The 17,211-nt window shown below is 34.9% G+C and overlaps 3 protein-coding genes across 5 annotated transcripts; 2 read left to right on the top strand and 1 right to left on the bottom strand.

Annotated features, from left to right (window-relative positions):
• Positions 1-491: 491 nt before the first annotated feature.
• LOC118047039 (uncharacterized) lies at positions 492-5,486 on the top strand. Of its 2 annotated transcripts, none has more exons than XM_035056184.2 (3): positions 492-884; positions 2,156-2,508; positions 3,267-5,486. In XM_035056184.2, exons 1-3 carry the CDS (start codon positions 662-664, stop codon positions 5,184-5,186), a joined length of 2,496 nt encoding a protein of 831 aa, XP_034912075.1. In that variant the 5' UTR covers positions 492-661; the 3' UTR covers positions 5,187-5,486. The 2 variants fall into 2 exon arrangements, with proteins under 2 accessions (XP_034912075.1, XP_034912074.1); XM_035056183.2 differs by having other exon boundaries at positions 493-884; positions 3,258-5,486.
• Positions 5,487-6,890: 1,404 nt separating this feature from the next.
• On the top strand, positions 6,891-10,638 carry LOC118047040 (actin-related protein 7). Its single transcript, XM_035056185.2, has 7 exons — positions 6,891-7,114; positions 7,277-7,498; positions 7,612-7,753; positions 8,138-8,382; positions 9,098-9,281; positions 9,420-9,487; positions 10,323-10,638. The coding sequence occupies exons 1-7, from the start codon at positions 7,037-7,039 to the stop codon at positions 10,473-10,475; spliced, it is 1,092 nt and encodes a 363-aa protein (XP_034912076.1). The 5' UTR covers positions 6,891-7,036; the 3' UTR covers positions 10,476-10,638.
• Positions 10,639-13,145: 2,507 nt separating this feature from the next.
• On the bottom strand, positions 13,146-15,765 carry LOC118047041 (cytokinin riboside 5'-monophosphate phosphoribohydrolase LOG1). Of its 2 annotated transcripts, none has more exons than XM_035056188.2 (7): positions 15,157-15,765; positions 14,891-14,988; positions 14,748-14,778; positions 14,549-14,648; positions 14,386-14,456; positions 14,125-14,268; positions 13,146-13,972 (listed from the first exon to the last, which is right to left on the bottom strand). In XM_035056188.2, the coding sequence occupies exons 1-7, from the start codon at positions 15,448-15,450 to the stop codon at positions 13,886-13,888; spliced, it is 825 nt and encodes a 274-aa protein (XP_034912079.1). In that variant the 5' UTR covers positions 15,451-15,765; the 3' UTR covers positions 13,146-13,885. The 2 variants fall into 2 exon arrangements, with proteins under 2 accessions (XP_034912079.1, XP_034912077.1); XM_035056186.2 differs by having other exon boundaries at positions 13,153-13,975.
• Between the last annotated feature and the right edge of the window lie 1,446 nt (positions 15,766-17,211).

Consider the following 17,211-nt stretch of genomic DNA (forward strand, 5'->3'; position numbering starts at 1 on the left):
TTGTTTGGTTTTTTGAAAAAAATTTATTTTATATTTTAAAAAAATATAAAATTAATGTGTTTTTAATTATTTTTGAATGATTTTATGTTGATATAAAAAAAATTATTTTAATATATTTTGAATTAAAAAAATTTAATACACTCAACATTTTGGGCTGCATTACTACATACGTGATCTGCGTTTTTTTCATGAGAAAGCTATTATTGCTTGAGAATCAGCTTGAAACATAGCCTTGCGAAGCCCTTAGGCCCCAACTGAGTTCTTGGATAATTTACTTATAAATAGCTTTCACGATATATTCAACTTGTAAATTGGTGTCCCAATAATTTTTAAAATTATCATAAATTATTTGTTTTTTTTTAAAAAAAATAATTGTTGACACATCGTAATGAGCTTTTACCAAGATTTTCAGTCTTTATTTATTTATTTTTATTAATAGTAATCTAGTAAAGCTTGTGATTGAAGAATTCTTCTTCCAAAAAATATAGCAAAAAATTGTTAACCAACCAAACAGCTTTCACAGCACGCGAGTAAAATTCAACATCCAATTATTATTTACGGGTCTGAAGCACGCTAGCCCCATTTCTCCTCCGAAAAACCACACCCAGCAAAACAGAAAAATCCAAAACCCCAAAAAGCCTCACTACCTAACCAAGCAACAATGGAATCGTCACAGAACCACGACACTTCATGGACCGCCGCTACTAACTGGACCATCGCCGGTGGCTCTCTCGTCGATTCACTCGCGTTCGAGTCCTCTCTTTCCCTTATCACCCACGACGATAATAATGATCAGGGTCAATTCTCCACCGTCGATTCTAAATCGAAATCTCCTCTTGTCCTCTACGCTCCTGCACCCGATTCCGCTCCCTGCGAGATCACTAGTAAGTCTCTACTCTTTTTTTATTATTGATTTTTGTTTTTAGCGGATTGTTAATCTGGTTATTTTCAATGAGAAATAAAATTTAATAATGGAAAATGAGTTTAGTTTGCCTCTGCGACTTCTGTTTGGTTACTGAGAAACCGAATGAAATTCAAAGGAATTCGAGTTTAGTTTTGCTGTAGAGCGGTTAGGTGTTAAATTATTTATCTGCTAGATTTTTTTTCTGAATCCATTTGCCTTTAGGAGATCTTTCATTAGTGTGGTTGCTATTTGGACACAGATAACGAACGGAAAAGAAAAGGATGATTTAAAAAGAAAAGTGGAAGTTTTTTAATATGCTATTTAGGTTTACAAAATCTAGAAAAAAGCAACGAGTAAAAGTGCATGTTAATTACTTGTGTTTTACTCTTTGAGTAGTTTATTGAAGTTCTAGTAGAGATGGATATTGAATAGCGAAATATGATTTTCTTGTAATATAAAGTTTCAAAGTTTCTGACAAACCAAAGAGGAATTACTGGATTTATTACGGATGAATTTTGTGTTATTTTTGTGGTTAAGGTAATTTGTGTACGAATTTAAAGTTTGAGAGTAAATATTTGTATTTCAATCTGAAATTTCTCAAAATGAAAACGAGTTTTATGCAAAGACGGAAATTAATATTGCTTTATTCTAAAACTTGCAAGGTTATGGGTCCTATAATGCGCATTTTTGTGAAGCCCTCTTAAAACTTCTTTTGGTATTTGTGAAGTCTACCCTTTGCAAATCGGTGGCTGTTTGAGCTTGTTGGAAAATTTAGGTTATATTCTTGGATTTTGTTTTGTTGCTCTCATGGAATAGTTTAGTTGATGGCATTAAAAAAGATTTGAACCTTTCATCCCTTTGGTCTATTAGTTAATGGGCATTTTTATTGTCGTGTGACATTTTTTCTCCATCCACAATGGTTTGGTTGATTTGTGAATTCTCAAATGCTTATAAATTGTAAGTTTTTTTCATGTTTTACAAGATATCTAAGTGTTATGGCGGACTAAAATTGTCTAGATGGATGAATAATGATCATGCCCATTTAATAATTGTTGTTAAAAATCAAAGAAGAGTTCCAAAAATTGTAAATTCTTTATGCAGAAATGGTGTGTCATCATTATCATCCCTTCTGTCACACAGAATGTTATTTTTTGTAATTTTGTTATTTACATTATCTGGAAGCTGAACAAGATATTTTATATTCATTTTTACCCTCTCTCTGTAAATGATCAATAATTTCTTGTAATGCAGTAAATTTTGCACAAAAACATGAAGTGAGGCAGGTTTATGTTCGAAGTACTGCTCGAGTTTATGAAATATACTGTGCCCCTGAGCAGCAGAGCAGCACTGAGTATCTGTGTACTGTTCGCTGTGGCATTGCTGCTAGAGATGAAGATGTGCTGCATGCTACCAATATTGAAGAAGCTGTTTTGGCACATGCAAGTTCTATTCAAGAATCAGCTGAAGAGAAACTCAGAAATGGTAGTAGCCTATCCCCCAATGAAGATGACTGGGTTGATGTAAAAGCTCTTGATAGTCCCCTGGTCATCAACAGAAACAGTTCATCATCAAATTCTGATATAAAGCCAGAAAGAAACTCGCAGGTATTGAGACTTGCTCTTTTATAGACTTATTGATATTTGTCAGTTTGCTTCTTTCTAATGGCTTGGTTTAAAGCACCCACCCCCCCCCCCACCCCCGCCCCAATTATCTTTTAGTGTATAATGAGTTAGCGAGAAACTGAAAACAAGGAAATTGGATGTGATTAAATTCAAAAGCATGGATGTTATGTGTTTTCAATGACTAGGTCTTTTCAGGGAATATATCATTAGTAGGGTGTCGATCTATCTTGCTTTTCCAGAACTAGATGTGGATGCTATCTCTGGAGTTCTTGAATTGAGGCTTGTGATACTCCTTGTAATGGATCAAGAAAGGACTTGCCTTTCCTTTCGTTGCATGTTTGTGTTTTTCTTCTCTTCTCTTCTCTTTTGTTTTTTGGTTTCCCTTGCTGTTTGGTTTTGCCTCACTGCACAATATCACTTCCTGCACTGACAACTCTAACTCTGAGGGAGGGTATAAGAGAAGCAAGCCAATAGTTGCATAGAACTGATGGTGATGCCTTAGCTTACTGTTAATGGTTGTTGGAAGATTGAATAAGCTGCATTTATTTGTTAGAAGGATCTTTCAGATGAAGTTGAGTTTCCAAGGTTATAATGTATTTTCAGAAAATAACTTAGGAACTAAGGGGGTGTTTAAATATAGTCAGATTAAAGCATGAAAGCACTGAAGCACATTTGGCTCTTTACTGCACATTTATCTTTATCTTAATTAATTTTCAATGCCTGGTGGATAGAACTTTCAGGATTTTTATGAAGCTACAGCAGAGATCACTGATGCAAACCCTTCCACTTCCCTTACACTCAGGCTGCTTTCGCTTCAGAATAAAGGTTATGTTTGTGTTGATGAAGTTTATGTATTTGGTGATCCTGCTGATGCAAGTAATTCAGATAATCAAGTGGGTCCAATGGAGAACTCTGCTGGAAATTCACTTATGGCCATGCTCGTACCTGCCTTTTTTCAGTTGTCTAAAACAAAGGGTATTGGTGGAGGAGAAGATAAATGCAATATTGATACAAGGGAAAGACAGAATTCTCAGGACAATGGGTCAAAAGCAGCTGCTCCTGTTGATGTTGAGAAGAAAATTCAGGAGGAAGTGAGGTTGCAAGAAGCAGCTAGTCCTACTTCCAAACCTGTCCAGCATGAGATCTCCCAACAAGTTTCAAATACAGAGAGCCAGCCTAATATTTCACGCAATCATTTTGAAGGTGTCCTGGATCAGCTTGTTTCTCGAGTTAACAGAATAGAGGATCTCTTTTTGAGGTTTGAGGAAAGTATGCTGAAGCCCATTAACAGCATTGATGTGAGGCTAGAGCGAGTCGAGCAGCAACTTGATGCGCTCACGAAGAAAACTGAGAGCTCTGCATTGGTTTCTTGCACAAGAATATCTGCTCCTGATTTTTCATGCAGTGAACCAGAGACCAACTCATATAACAGTAGTAGTGATATCAGTTATGTGGCATGTGAAGAAAATAAGAGCCATTCACCTTCTCCTCTGACGTCTGTTCTCCCTGATGCCACCCCTGTTTCTGTAAATGACACAATGTTACAACCTGGTCTGGTAGTTACTGCTCCTGAGTTCTCGAATTATGATGGTGAGGAAGAAGATCATGCGGTGGAATCAGTGAAGGAATCTCCAAAGGATAAACAAAAGCATACTATGTCAATTGATGATGCTTTAGCATATGCACTTGCTGGATTCTTATCTTCAACTTCAATCCAGTCCCAGAAATATTCTCAAACTCCAGTAGTTAAGACTCCTGATTTTACAAGCGAAGAAGAAAACATCAATGAGAATGTGACTCCACGAATAGTTGAATCTGAACGAAATATGGACCCTCCCGCTTGTTTTTGTGAATCTGATGGGACAGAGCACTTGGGAAATTCACTTTCATCTGTATCAAATATTACTTCTTTAGAGGGCGATGAGAATGTGATGAGATCTCGTAATGATGACAACTCTTCAAAAATGGCTAACGGGGTTGATGAGCAATGTCATCGCAGTGAGGGGGGAGAAAGTGATTCACTGGACATCTGTGTTGGCCATGCAGTTGCACCAGCCACGCATGGTGTGGTGGGCACAGATTCATATCACCTGGAAAACGACATAAAGGATGTGGAAATTGACAACAAAATAAGCAAAACTCCTGATCTTCAGAAAACTGAGAATCTGAAACAGTTTTCTAAAGATCAGACTGATGATGGCTCTGTTACTACCCAGGAAATAGCTGTTTCAAATGAATTAGTCGCTTCCAAAGGCACAGAAGAAGAATCCAAACAAGACATTCTGCAGAACATTGTTGAACTGTCACGCGCATCTTCTGTAGTAGATTTTGAATCTCCAATCCTGGAAGTGAAATTTGTTTCCCAAGAAAACTCAGGTATCAAGTCTCCCCTTGAAGCCCTTTTGGCCGGCATGCCTGATCTGGAAGTCGAAATTCCATCAGTTATGGAAGACAATAATGATGGGTCTAAAAATGGCGATCAGTGCAGCTTAATTTCAGTTGAGGATTTTGGAGCAGAAGGTTCTGGAACTGATACCCACATTTCAGTGGATATGGATTATTACAGTCTTAATGAGACGCCTTCAAATATCGAAGCTGATAAACCATACGACTGTTATACAAGCAGCAGCCAGGAAATGCCAGCTGTAAGTCTGATATGAGAATGAGCTGCTGTTCATATATGTAGATGCTAAGCTGTATATTAATCCGTACTTTAACCAGTACTCTGGCAACTGTTGTCTTCTTCGACCGCTCTACCCTTCACTTCCACCTTTGTCAACGTGTTTGGTTAATGGCAAATGCCAAAGGCTTCTCTAGGAATTCCAAAATGGATCTTTTTGTGCAATATACGTGCTGTTTTAATAGCTATAACCAAGTCATGCGGATTGATGAGGAATTAAGATTTAATTTTTTAGAAACTGATGGCTCTGTATATTTTATAATATGTTATTTTTGTTTAACCTTGTGTTTTGAAACCGTCACACATATACATGTGTTAGATTTGGTTTTCAGATTTAATATTGTTTTTTTTTTTTTTAACTATGCACTAAGTTTGAGTTTGGTGAATTACTAGTACATATGGATTAGGGAGGTTTCATATCCATGATTATTAGATTTGAGATTATTCTAGGTTCAAATACATATAAAACTGATAATTATTATAAGTTTTATGTTGGGTAATGAGATTTTATTTGTTTATTTTTATAGTTTTTAACATTAAATGTTAAAAGTCGAGAATGATTTTCTTTGTCTATTCTTAAGTATATAAAAATCTCTTGAGAGTATCATATTTTTATTAAAATTAATATTAATATTGTATAAAAGATTTATATTATCATTAAAATTATGTAGATAATATCTATCTTTCATTAATATTAAAAGAAAAAAATAAAACTTCAACTCATCCATTTAAATAACAAGACAAAATTCATGAGTCATAGATACTTTTTGAACCATCCAAGTAAATGATTTATATTTTTATATTATGTAAATATTAATGCTTTTATTCTTGTAATATTTATCATATACAAATAAGAACAAAAATTCTTACTCATTTATCATAATTTATTATAAAAAAATCACCAATTTTATCATCTAATGGTTTAAATCCCACAAAAAAAATGCTATACAATTGTTAATTCAATAATCATCAACCATTAATTTTATAACTCTGAAGAAAAAAAATATTAACATTTATTCTCCAAACACTCAAAAAAAAAAAAAAGTGTATTGAATTTTAAAACATGATAACTTATAACCTTAACAAAAACATACATATTTTTTCTGGTCATTGATCAAATTTGACCATATGTCAAATTTAACGTTTATTGGCAATGAGATTTATTGAAGGGAATTAACTTGGTCACAAATTGAAAATTTGGTATATAATTACTGTTTATGGAAATACAAATTTCGAATAAAATCACAAGAATCTTTATTAGAATTAAATCTTCAATTTCCACTTTAAATTTTTTTCAATCACTCTCTTATTCTGTGTTGCCGTCGTAATGTAATTAGTGAGCAATTTTAAAATGATCTCTTAACTTTTGTAATACGCAAACTTTTTCAGTTATCTTTCAAGATCATTAAATACTGAGATAAACAATTAAACAGAGGTCTAAAATGAAAGCTAAATTGAAATCTCAGGGGTATTTAGCAAATATTGTAGTTTATAAGGGGGAAATTGACAGAACTCCAATCCTGGGAAGATTTTGTAATTTATCCAAGCACTAACAAATAAAAAAGAAAACAAAGGCATGAGATAGCTACTAGTGTTTTTTAAAAAAAAAACATTACATATTTTAATATTAAAAATAAAAAATATTATTTTAATTAAAAAATATTTTTAAAAAACACAGCGTTACCGAACAAACTGTACCAAACACGACTAAAAATCGGGTACTGGCAAGCACAGTTTTCAAATTGGACTACCCGCTAATAAAGAGAGAGAAGAAGCTACACAGTAAGCTCTCACCTCCAGTAACAGTCATAGCTCGAGAGGCGCTTCGTTATGGAGGCGGCGGTGATAGACGCTGGAAGTCAGCTCCTTAAAGCCGGCAGTGCAGTTCCAGATCAAGCTCCCCCCATGGTAACCATCACCATCCCTCCACCCAAGCTTCCCTAACCGACTACAATTTCTACTCTAATTTTTTACTTTCACTTCTTTTTAACTATAATTTTGCAATTCTCATTTCCATTTAGCTTTTTTTCCTTTAATTTTTTATTTAAAATTATTTTAATGTCCGAGTAGATAATTCCGAGCCAAATGATACGAGTGGTGGAAGATGGAACATCAGGTGATAATAACGAATCAGTATTTGAGGATGTAACTGTCGATCCAGTGGTTCGAGGTCACATAAGGAATTGGGATGCAATGGAAGATTTATTGCAGTATGTTTTATACGATGGACTTGACTGGGAAGAGGGAAATGAAGGCCAAATCTTGTTTACTGAACCGCTTTGCACTCCCAAGGTTATTTAACGCCTTCCTATGATATTCTTGGCCGGCCGTATATCATTGTTTGTTAGCAGCTTGAGTTTAGTGAGGACGGTGTTAGAAAACCTAATTGAATTTTTACATTACAGGCTGTGAGAGAACAATTGGTGCAGTTGATGTTTGAGACATTTAATGTTTCGGGATTTTATGCATCGGAGCAGGCGGTGTTGTCTCTTTATGCAGTTGGGCGTATCTCTGGGTGCACTGTTGATATTGGTCATGGAAAGATTGGTATGTAAAACCTATCTTTTTAAGCTAAAGTATTTGTCATTGGATATCTTCACTTTCAATCATTGCACGCAGTCGATGTGCATAAGTTTTATTTTTATTCTTATGCGTGAAGAATGTTCTGTTTCTTAATTAGTCCCTCTTCATGTAACTGCGGAGCAGCACTTTTGATGATGAGAACCGGAGATTCGTGAAGCTTAATTTGCTTGGTGGTTTGCGCTTGATAATCACTTATTTTCTTTTTTTCTTCTTTTTTTTTTTAATTTCAAATTAGCAGTTGAACATTAGCTTAAAAAAGAAATAACTGGGTGGGAAGTGAGTGCCCTTGATTGGATTAGTTTTTTGGCTAAGGTGTGATCTCTGTTTGTTTTTTAACAATATTGCCAGATATTGCACCAGTACTTGAAGGTGCTGTTCAGCACATTGCTTCGAGAAGATATGAAATTGGTGGTGTTGATTTGACCAAGTTACTTGCCCAAGAACTGGGTAAATCTAATCCTCTGGTGAATCTTAATGCCTCTGATGTCGAGATGTTAAAAGTAAAGTACTCATGTTGTGCTGAAGATGAGCTTGCTTATGAGAAGACCCAAAGGTCAAGTGATGAGGAGGAGCATACCCTTCCTGATGGACAGGTTTGTTTTGGTGTTGTTTTAAAAACTAGCCTGGAACCCAATCAGGTTCAACCAGGGTGAACCTGAGTTCAAGCTATGATGTCGGAATTGTGAAATAAATAAATGATCTAATAATGATAGCAAGCTACTTTTACGTGATAAACATTTCTTTTAAGTATAGGTAATATGTGGAACAGTTAAGCTAACATGTAATCTAATGACCCATTTGTGGCTTATTCTCACCCTCTCGGTCCACGTTCAAGCTATTATTTCTCTTGTCTATAAATGTTGTAATTCAAACATCACCCAAATGGCCAGGTTGATGTAGCATTTTCTTCTCCAACTACCAGTTGACCTGTAGCTAGTTTGAATCAAATGGTTCTTTGACATCTGTTTTGATGGGAAATTGGCACGTTGGCCACTTGATTGATGTGGCTCGTACAGCCAGGAGCAGGCTACAAAACATTGCTTTCTGGTGCTAAGATTGAATTTATAGTCTTTACGCATCAATTATGTGTCAAGTCATTATCTTGATTATATAAAATTCCTGGGACTTATTTGGGTGAAAATGAGCTTGGACTGTGGCTGACAAGTGAGTGCTAGGGGAGATTCTTCTTTTTTACCAAAAAATAAATTTATAGGTTAGGATTGTTTGTGTTAATCTAGTATTAGAATTTTCCTGATTGACTCTTGATATGAAATTTGGTAATTCAATGCAGCTCTGTATGTTTGTCAGGTGATTAGAATTGGAAGAGAAAAATATACGGTCGGCGAGGCTTTATTTCAACCATCTATACTGGGAATAGAGGCTCATGGAATAGTTGAGCAGCTTGCACGTTGTATTTCAATTGTTTCTTCAGAGAACCACCGCCAGCTGCTGGAAAATACTGTACTTTGTGGTGGCACAACTTCTATGCCTGGTGAGTTTTATGTATTTATTAATTGAAATCTGTATGAAGTTGTTTAAGCATGACTTCTTTTTGTTGTTTCACTTCTTGATCAGAAAGAATTTGTTGCTTGGGACGGCTTATAGATTGTTACACTGATGCCTGCTGCAGGTTTTGAAGATAGGTTTCAGAAAGAAGCAAGCCTGTGCTCATCAGCTATTCGTCCTTCACTTGTAAAGGTAAATGATTAGATAGACTTTTATTTATTGATTGTTTCCTTAACTTTTGGGTTTCACATTTATTGTGTGCATGCTTTACTGTAATTATCCTTATGAGCGCCACACCCTGTGATGTGAGGATGCTGATTGTTGGCAAGGTTGACATGAGCAGGTGCAGTGATGGGAGCACTTTGCTTCTTTCCTGCTTGCTGGTGCATAACAATACTCAGATGCTTCGGATTTTTCTGACTCACGTATTCTGTCCATAGATTGCCATATAATGCTTTACTTTTTATTTGAAGAAGCTGCACATTGTCCCATTGCATATTTCCTTTGTGAAGTTTTCATAAGCAATACATATTTTAGGTAGTTGTCAGTATATCAATTTTTTTTAGAAGTACAATTATTTGAATATTATAGGGTTCATAGAAGGGTTATTTTGACTGAAAATATCACATATCATAATTGAAATCACTCTTTCTACAATGTTTAGAGATATTTATTGCTTTTGTTACCTTTAGGTCAATATCCTCTATGTTAATATTTACCAGTATTTCTAGTGAAAGAATAAATGAAACAGGATCAAATAACAAATTAAAAGTTCATTAAATGGTAACCTATATCCTCTCTTATGTATAGTTTCAAGACATTTGCTTTATAAGTTTGTCATCATAGAATACGTCAACAGTTTCTTAAATTCCCACATAGTTTCACACACCAGTTTATGAGTAACAGTTGACAGTTCTCTCCTCCTGGAAGTAGTGGAAATGGTTTTGCTGTTCATTTCCGCCTTCTATTCTTTTGGTATATTCTCTCATGCAGAACATTTCAAAATTCGTATTTGTGTTCCTTGCAGCCTCCAGAATATATGCCCGATAAGTTGACGGAGTACTCTGCATGGGTGGGTGGTGCAATACTTGCCAAAGTTGTGTTCCCTCAGAATCAACATGTTACCAAGGGAGATTACGATGAAACTGGACCGTCCATTGTCCATCGGAAATGTTTTTGACACTTAATATTAGTGAGTTGCCAAGTGTTTTCTTCGCCATACTTGTATTATAGTAGATGATTAGGATGGCCCAGAACAATAGACCGGCAGGCTTGTCAACTTGTAAGAAATGCCAGCACTCAACAGATTCCCTTTTAACCTTGAAACAATTCTCGTTTACTGATGTCCGGCAGTTGTTATTTGTCAGCAGCAAGCAGGATAACCCGTTTACGCGGGATTGGATTTAAAACAGAGTAAACTTCTTGACATTTCCATAAAATGACCAAGAAGAGCTATATTATTTCAGATATAGCATTAAGAGGGGCAAACTTTAGGAATTGAATTGGAAGAGTGAAAGATCTGTCCTCTCACGTGTGTAACATGCACGTATCCATCTCACCATTGTTGTGTATTTGCAGCAAGCTCTGCTCCCAGCTCATCTTCAAGGCCCAAGGTAGGTGCTCAAATATTAGAATTCTAATTATTTTCTCTGTTTTCTTAGCCTTTTAAAATGGCATAGTCTAGGTGTATTACTACAGGAGAAGGTTTATCTACATGTTCACCGACTGTTCATTTGAGCTGGACATTGGCATGCCGACGACTATAGAGGAAAAAAAGTCAAGGAACTGCTCTATTGATGAGAAGAATCATAACAAATTCAAATGATTGAGAGTTTGATTACATTGTCATTCTCGCTACTTTTGATAAGCTCGCCCTTACTTTTTTCTGATCCATGATCTTCCCTGAAGACGACGTTGATGCTACTCGTCCTCCACTAAAAAATGGACGGTTTTTGGATATTTTATATATATTGTTTTTTATTAACCTAGACGAGTAAAACATGGAGGTGGACTTTTTGGGTTAGAAATAGCCTGCAATGCTTCCTCTTCCTATTGGGGCCGAAACCTAACCTAAAGTCTGTTGTGAAGTTTCAAGGAAGCCTCAGAGCTCCGCTGGTGCTCTTGCTAATTTGATGAGTTCATAGATTTATAGTTTCGAGGGACAACATTTTTGCTTAGTTTGCAACGTTCGTTCTTAGTTTCGTGGTTTTTTTTTTTTTTTTTTTTTTTTTAAAAAAAAAAACTAAAATTCTGCTCCCACTTGCTTACTTCGGTAACTGCGCTTAACATTCTATAGTAATGAATGTTGCTCTTACAGGGGAAATTTACGGTGGAAATTAGCGGAAACATTGAGGAATAAGTGGCTTCTGAATGGACAAAAATCTAAATTGCTTTGACAAACTCAGCCTTCTGGACAGTTCCTTGCTCTACCTATTGATTTTTTTATAAAAAAAAATAATAATCAGCACTGTTTTTTTTAATCGATAAAATAACTCGGTTTAATTTATTTTTTTTGAAATAACACAATTTTAAAACTAAAACAAAAAAAAGGATCTTGAAAATATATCGGGAGTTTTAATTATAACAGTTACCATTATCATTGAAAAGATTTTAATAATATAAATCAAACAACACTAAAAAGATCATCAGTGGTAAATGAAGTAGCCACACTCTTTGTTAAAAAACAATTGAACAATTAGAATGAAAAGATAAGAGGAATAAAAATAGAAAAAAAAAAAACACTAGAAACACTTCAAAATAATTTTAATTATAACACTAACTATGCTATTAAAAAGATCACGATAAATAATTTCAATAACATCAAAAGTTACCAATAATAACTGGAATAAGTACATATAACAAGTGACTCACTTGCTTTTAGGCATAAAGTATAGCCTGCTCTTATCACTTATCGTGATCCTTTATGGAAATGTTATATTCATCTTATTAAAACCTTTTTAATTCTAGGTATCATGATTAGAATTCTCATGTGTTTATATGCTTGTAAAATATATTTTTTTTAATTATTATTATTTTAAAAAAAATTTATGTCAACTCATTTTAACACTTTTAAGTCAATATTTCTACTATGAACTTTTTATAAAGTTATTATTTTTAATTATGATTTGTATTAAACTGCGCTACTTTACTGATTTTTATTTACTTTGTTTTTTTTGTTTTTAAAACAGTGCTAAGAGGGAAAATTCCCCCACCAATTTCCTTTTTCAAAGATGAATTGATGGATGCAATTTTATATGTTTGCAAATGTGGAAGCAACTGAATTTCGTGACGAGACGGGACTATCCATCCTACTCTAGATTCCTACCACATAGGCATGTGAGTGCGCGCTTAACACAGGATTTGCCAGCAATGCATGAGATAAAAAAACCTCTACAAAATCTCCTAATTTTCTTCATGATAATGTTCTTTTTTTATTCGTTGTCGTTGTTCTTCCGTGAGGAGTGATTACGTATCGTTAATTTTTTCAGGCGCCAATGGTTTTGAATAAGAAACTTCTTTTTAATATGGTTTTCTCCTTTTTTTCTTTCAGATTGCAGCTAAAAGCAGGAGGAAGTGTTTGTAGAAAGCTGTGTTGTATGCATGCGTACTTCTTGAGTGCCGTTGTGTTAAAATTTTAAAAGCAAGTGAAGGCAAGGATTTCTGCAAAAACTAGGGCTGATCTTTAGAACATGGGGTTCTGCCGGCTTCGACGAGTGGATGTTTGAAGAACACGATTACTTACTGTTTTCAATCTTCGAAATTCCAAAACCACATTTAAATATTTCGCTTTTGGAAAAGACATTCCAACGACAGCGTCTTTGGAAGTTTGGATTTCTCTACAAAAATGGAGAAACTGCCATATATATATATATATATATATAAGAATAAAATTTTGGGAAACAAGTCATGATTACAATCCATTTGGCCAATCCCTTCTGTTGCCCGTCATTTCCAGCTTCACGTGTGGATTTATTGCTAATTTTCTTACAGTGAGACTGGCTCTGCGCTGCAGAAAAAAACCCTACACTCTTCTTTACAAATGGTGGTTATCAAAATAGGAGTTGAAAAGGTACTAAGCAACAAAACGGTCGATTATGATTATTTCAGCCGTCCTGGTGGCAATACAGCCAAAATCGGAATCCACCAATCCGCTCATCGGAATCTAATAAACGATTGGGCCCAGAAGCAAGTGGACAGAGTTCTCTCGCCGCCGCTCCCGGCCCCAGAGAAAATTAATCCCCACAGTGAACAACGATTTATCATTCTATCCCTCTCAGTCTCTCTGCCCTTTCCCCTGTTCCCAGGTCACATTTCTATGCTTTTTTGACATGGTCAATGGCCAGATGACAGGAGGGTAGAGAAAGTACTCGAGAATCTCTTATTATTCAACTGGTTTAAGGAGAGCTAGAACATTCATGAATATAAAAATGGTGATTAAGACATGGGAGCTCCCCACTGAAGAGATATTTGTTAACTTGCTGTCCTTTTCTTTTTTATTAAAATGAAACCGCACCCACATGTGTCTTGTCTTATTTATATATATATATATATAAATGCATGTACACACTTGGATCATTAAGATCTTAGATCCTAGGGGTTCCCACTTGGACGAGGCTCTGATAATTGGTCCACTTCCCAGCTTTGTCTGGGTGCAACCTTGTCATGAACTGGTGCGTACTGCTGCATCATGGCAATCAAAACAATAATAAATTATTCCCTGTTTCTGTCTGAAACTTTACCCTGTCATCCTCTCCAATAATTCAGCAACCAACCCCAATGCGTATATTTATATAGACAAGAAAAGAAATTGGACTACTTTTCTTTTGTACCTCCATTTTCTCGATAAGCTCAGCTGCTGTCTCTGCTGTAATTACTATGTGCCTCGCAGTGTCTCTTATGAAACCTTCTTCAACTCCCTTATCGAACAAGGCAAGCAAACTGTCATAATATCCATCTGCATTTAAAAGTCCCACCTGGTAGAGAAGTGAAAATGAAAGAAGGAATACACCTATCAAAATGTATATTCTAAATTATAAGAGTATCAATGAAAGACACATAGAATCTACAAATTAAGACCACTTTGATCTTACTGGTTTTTCATGGATTCCCAGCTGAGACCAGGCAATTATCTCCAGCAGCTCTTCCATGGTTCCATAACCACCTGTTGAAAAAGATTCACTAAAACTTGACTCGACTTGTATTTTTGTTATATTTTATGCATGAGTAGTTGCCTTTGAATGAGGATACATGTACCAGGAAGGGCAATGAAGGCATCAGCATGTTTTGCCATTTCTGCCTTTCTTTGGTGCATGTCTGCAACAGCTATCACTTCTCCGACGGTTTCTCCTGATATCTGTCATCCAGAGATTTAATTTCATTCTTCCACTACGATGCAAGAAGATGCTAGATGACACAAACGAATTATGCAATTAATAGGGATGGAATAGCACACCTCATGAGACATTAGAGCCTTAGGAATCACTCTATACAAACAAAACATGAACAAGTGTATATGTCATTGCCGGATTTTCTAATAGCAACCAAAAGAGGGGCAGATGTTAAACGTAAAGAAATATAAAAGATAGTAAGTGATACCCAAGAACATGGCAACCTCCATTAAACACAGTTTGTGAGATCAAGCCCATGAGACCTGCACTCCCCCCACCATAGACTAAATCAATCTTTCTCTTGACCTGACAATTGTTACAAGGAAAAATATCTGCTAATTAAGCAGCTCAAGAAACCTCCTATATATAAAAGGACACGGAGAATATACAAGTTGGTTCAGTATGAAAAGTATAAAACGATGGAGAGTGCGATTCTTTGATTTGTTATGATCCTTGACTGTGTATATACATTACCAGCTGTTTACCAAGCTCAAGAGCAGCATCGCTAAACGAAGATTTGTACCCAGCTCTGCTGCCACAAAAGACACAAATTCTTCCTAACCTTCTTTTATTTTCACTTTTTGCAGATGTCCCTTCTTCTCCTTCCATTCTCAAAAGAAAATTAATATAAAGAGAAAAGTGATAGGGGGGGAGATAGGGAAAAGAAAGAATGCTGAAGATACCAGCAGGAGGGGCACCCTTCGCTTTTGAATCTCCAAACTTTATCCCCGAGAGGACCCCAACCTCTTGTTCTGTCTGCTTGAGCATGTACCTGGTGCTGGTGAAGAGCCCAACAAGAGCCCATCTCCATCTCTCTGACTATATTCCCCATGTCTTGCAATTTACTTCTTGGCTAAATAAATTATCTTCTTTGTTTCTTTCCTTTTATCGTTTTTCTTTCCTCCTGATTCTTCCCTGATTACAATTAATCCTTTGTAAAATCATGAGAAAAAAAGAAAAAAAAAGTTCGGATTTAGCCCAGATTCTCTGACGTTGCTCTTCCAACTTCTATTCGGCTCGGTGATAAGCAGCACCATCCGTTGCTCAAAGGCCACCTTGACTATCATCGTTCACTTTTATCTTCTTTTTATTTTATAGGATTTGAGATTCAACAAAGAAACCCCTTTATGAATTCATTGGCATATCATTAAACTACGGAATTGCCATTTTTTTTTGTTTTTTTTTTTTTTGGAATATATAATATTGACACCCCACAAAAGTTACTGTTTCCAGAAAACCACTAGTTGGTTCTGGCGTGTACTTCGCTACCGGTCAGATTAATTCAATTATTGCACGTGGCTCCTTTTATTTTTTTTATGCAAGTCATGAAATATTTGAAATGAAAATTAAAATTTTTTATCGGTATATCAAATTAAATTAATCAACTACTATATATTGTTAATAAATAAATAAATAAATAATAATATGATTTGTTTAATTTAATAGGTCAAGAGCGAAATAGTCATTTTATTCTGTTCATTTGTTTAATTTTAATGGTATAGTGATTATTGTAGATTATATGTGTATTTATTTTCACAATCAAAATATTTCTGTTCATTTTTCAAATTTAAATCAAATTTCTTTTTCTCATTTGATCTTAACACAAACTATCTATATTTAAACTAATAGGTTAGTTAAAAAAAATCTTAACCAAAAAATAATTTCAACGTGAGATGCCCAATAACCCTAAATAATCCTTAAGTTCTTATTTAGAAGCATAGTTAAAATTATTTTTAAAAAATATTTTTTGTTTAAAATTTTATTGAAATAATATATTTTTTTAATCTGTAATGAATGCAACCCAGCTAGGCAATTTACAATATTTTTTTTTATTATTATTTGAATGTGTCCGTACCTTTCTCTTTCTCTCTCTTTTTTTTTTTATATATATTTCAACTAAGTTTTTAGACCTTGCATTCTTCATAAAAGATCGTGCTTTGTTTTTTCCACAAACACACGCGCTTAATATTTGATTGCCGCATGAGAGATCAATTCCCTCCCACTTCCCTTTCCTTAAAGCACCGTCAACTCCCTCTGGTCAATGTCATGATTGTAGTTATAAAAACTGCGTGTATTCCTACTTGCATGCACAGTGCACTCACCGTATGTATGCACATGCAGCGAACACATCAGATCAAGAGGAGTTTATTTTTTTTATTGCTCGGTAACCGTGTGTATTCCTACTTGCATGCACATAATACGCCAATCAACGAGCGCGTATTGTATCGTGTATGGATATTTTTATATATATTAAAAAAAAAAAAAAAAAAACCTTAGCTCGGGCTTTGGAATTATGCACAAAAGAAGGTTCAATCAATATGGGGGACCACTTGTACACCTCATGTTTCCCTGCCAGGTGGTGGCTAGCATGTTTGTTTTTCATGGTGTAATTTATTTTTTAAAATATTTTTTATTTAAAATAATTTTTGTATATGTATTTCAATATTTCTAATACATTAATATTAAAAAATATATTATTTTAATGTATTTAAATTAAAAATATTTATATAAAAATATTATACATTTACA

This window comes from Populus alba, chromosome 1 (genome assembly GCF_005239225.2).
Source record: "Populus alba chromosome 1, ASM523922v2, whole genome shotgun sequence".
Classification (NCBI taxonomy): Eukaryota; Viridiplantae; Streptophyta; class Magnoliopsida; order Malpighiales; family Salicaceae; genus Populus; species Populus alba.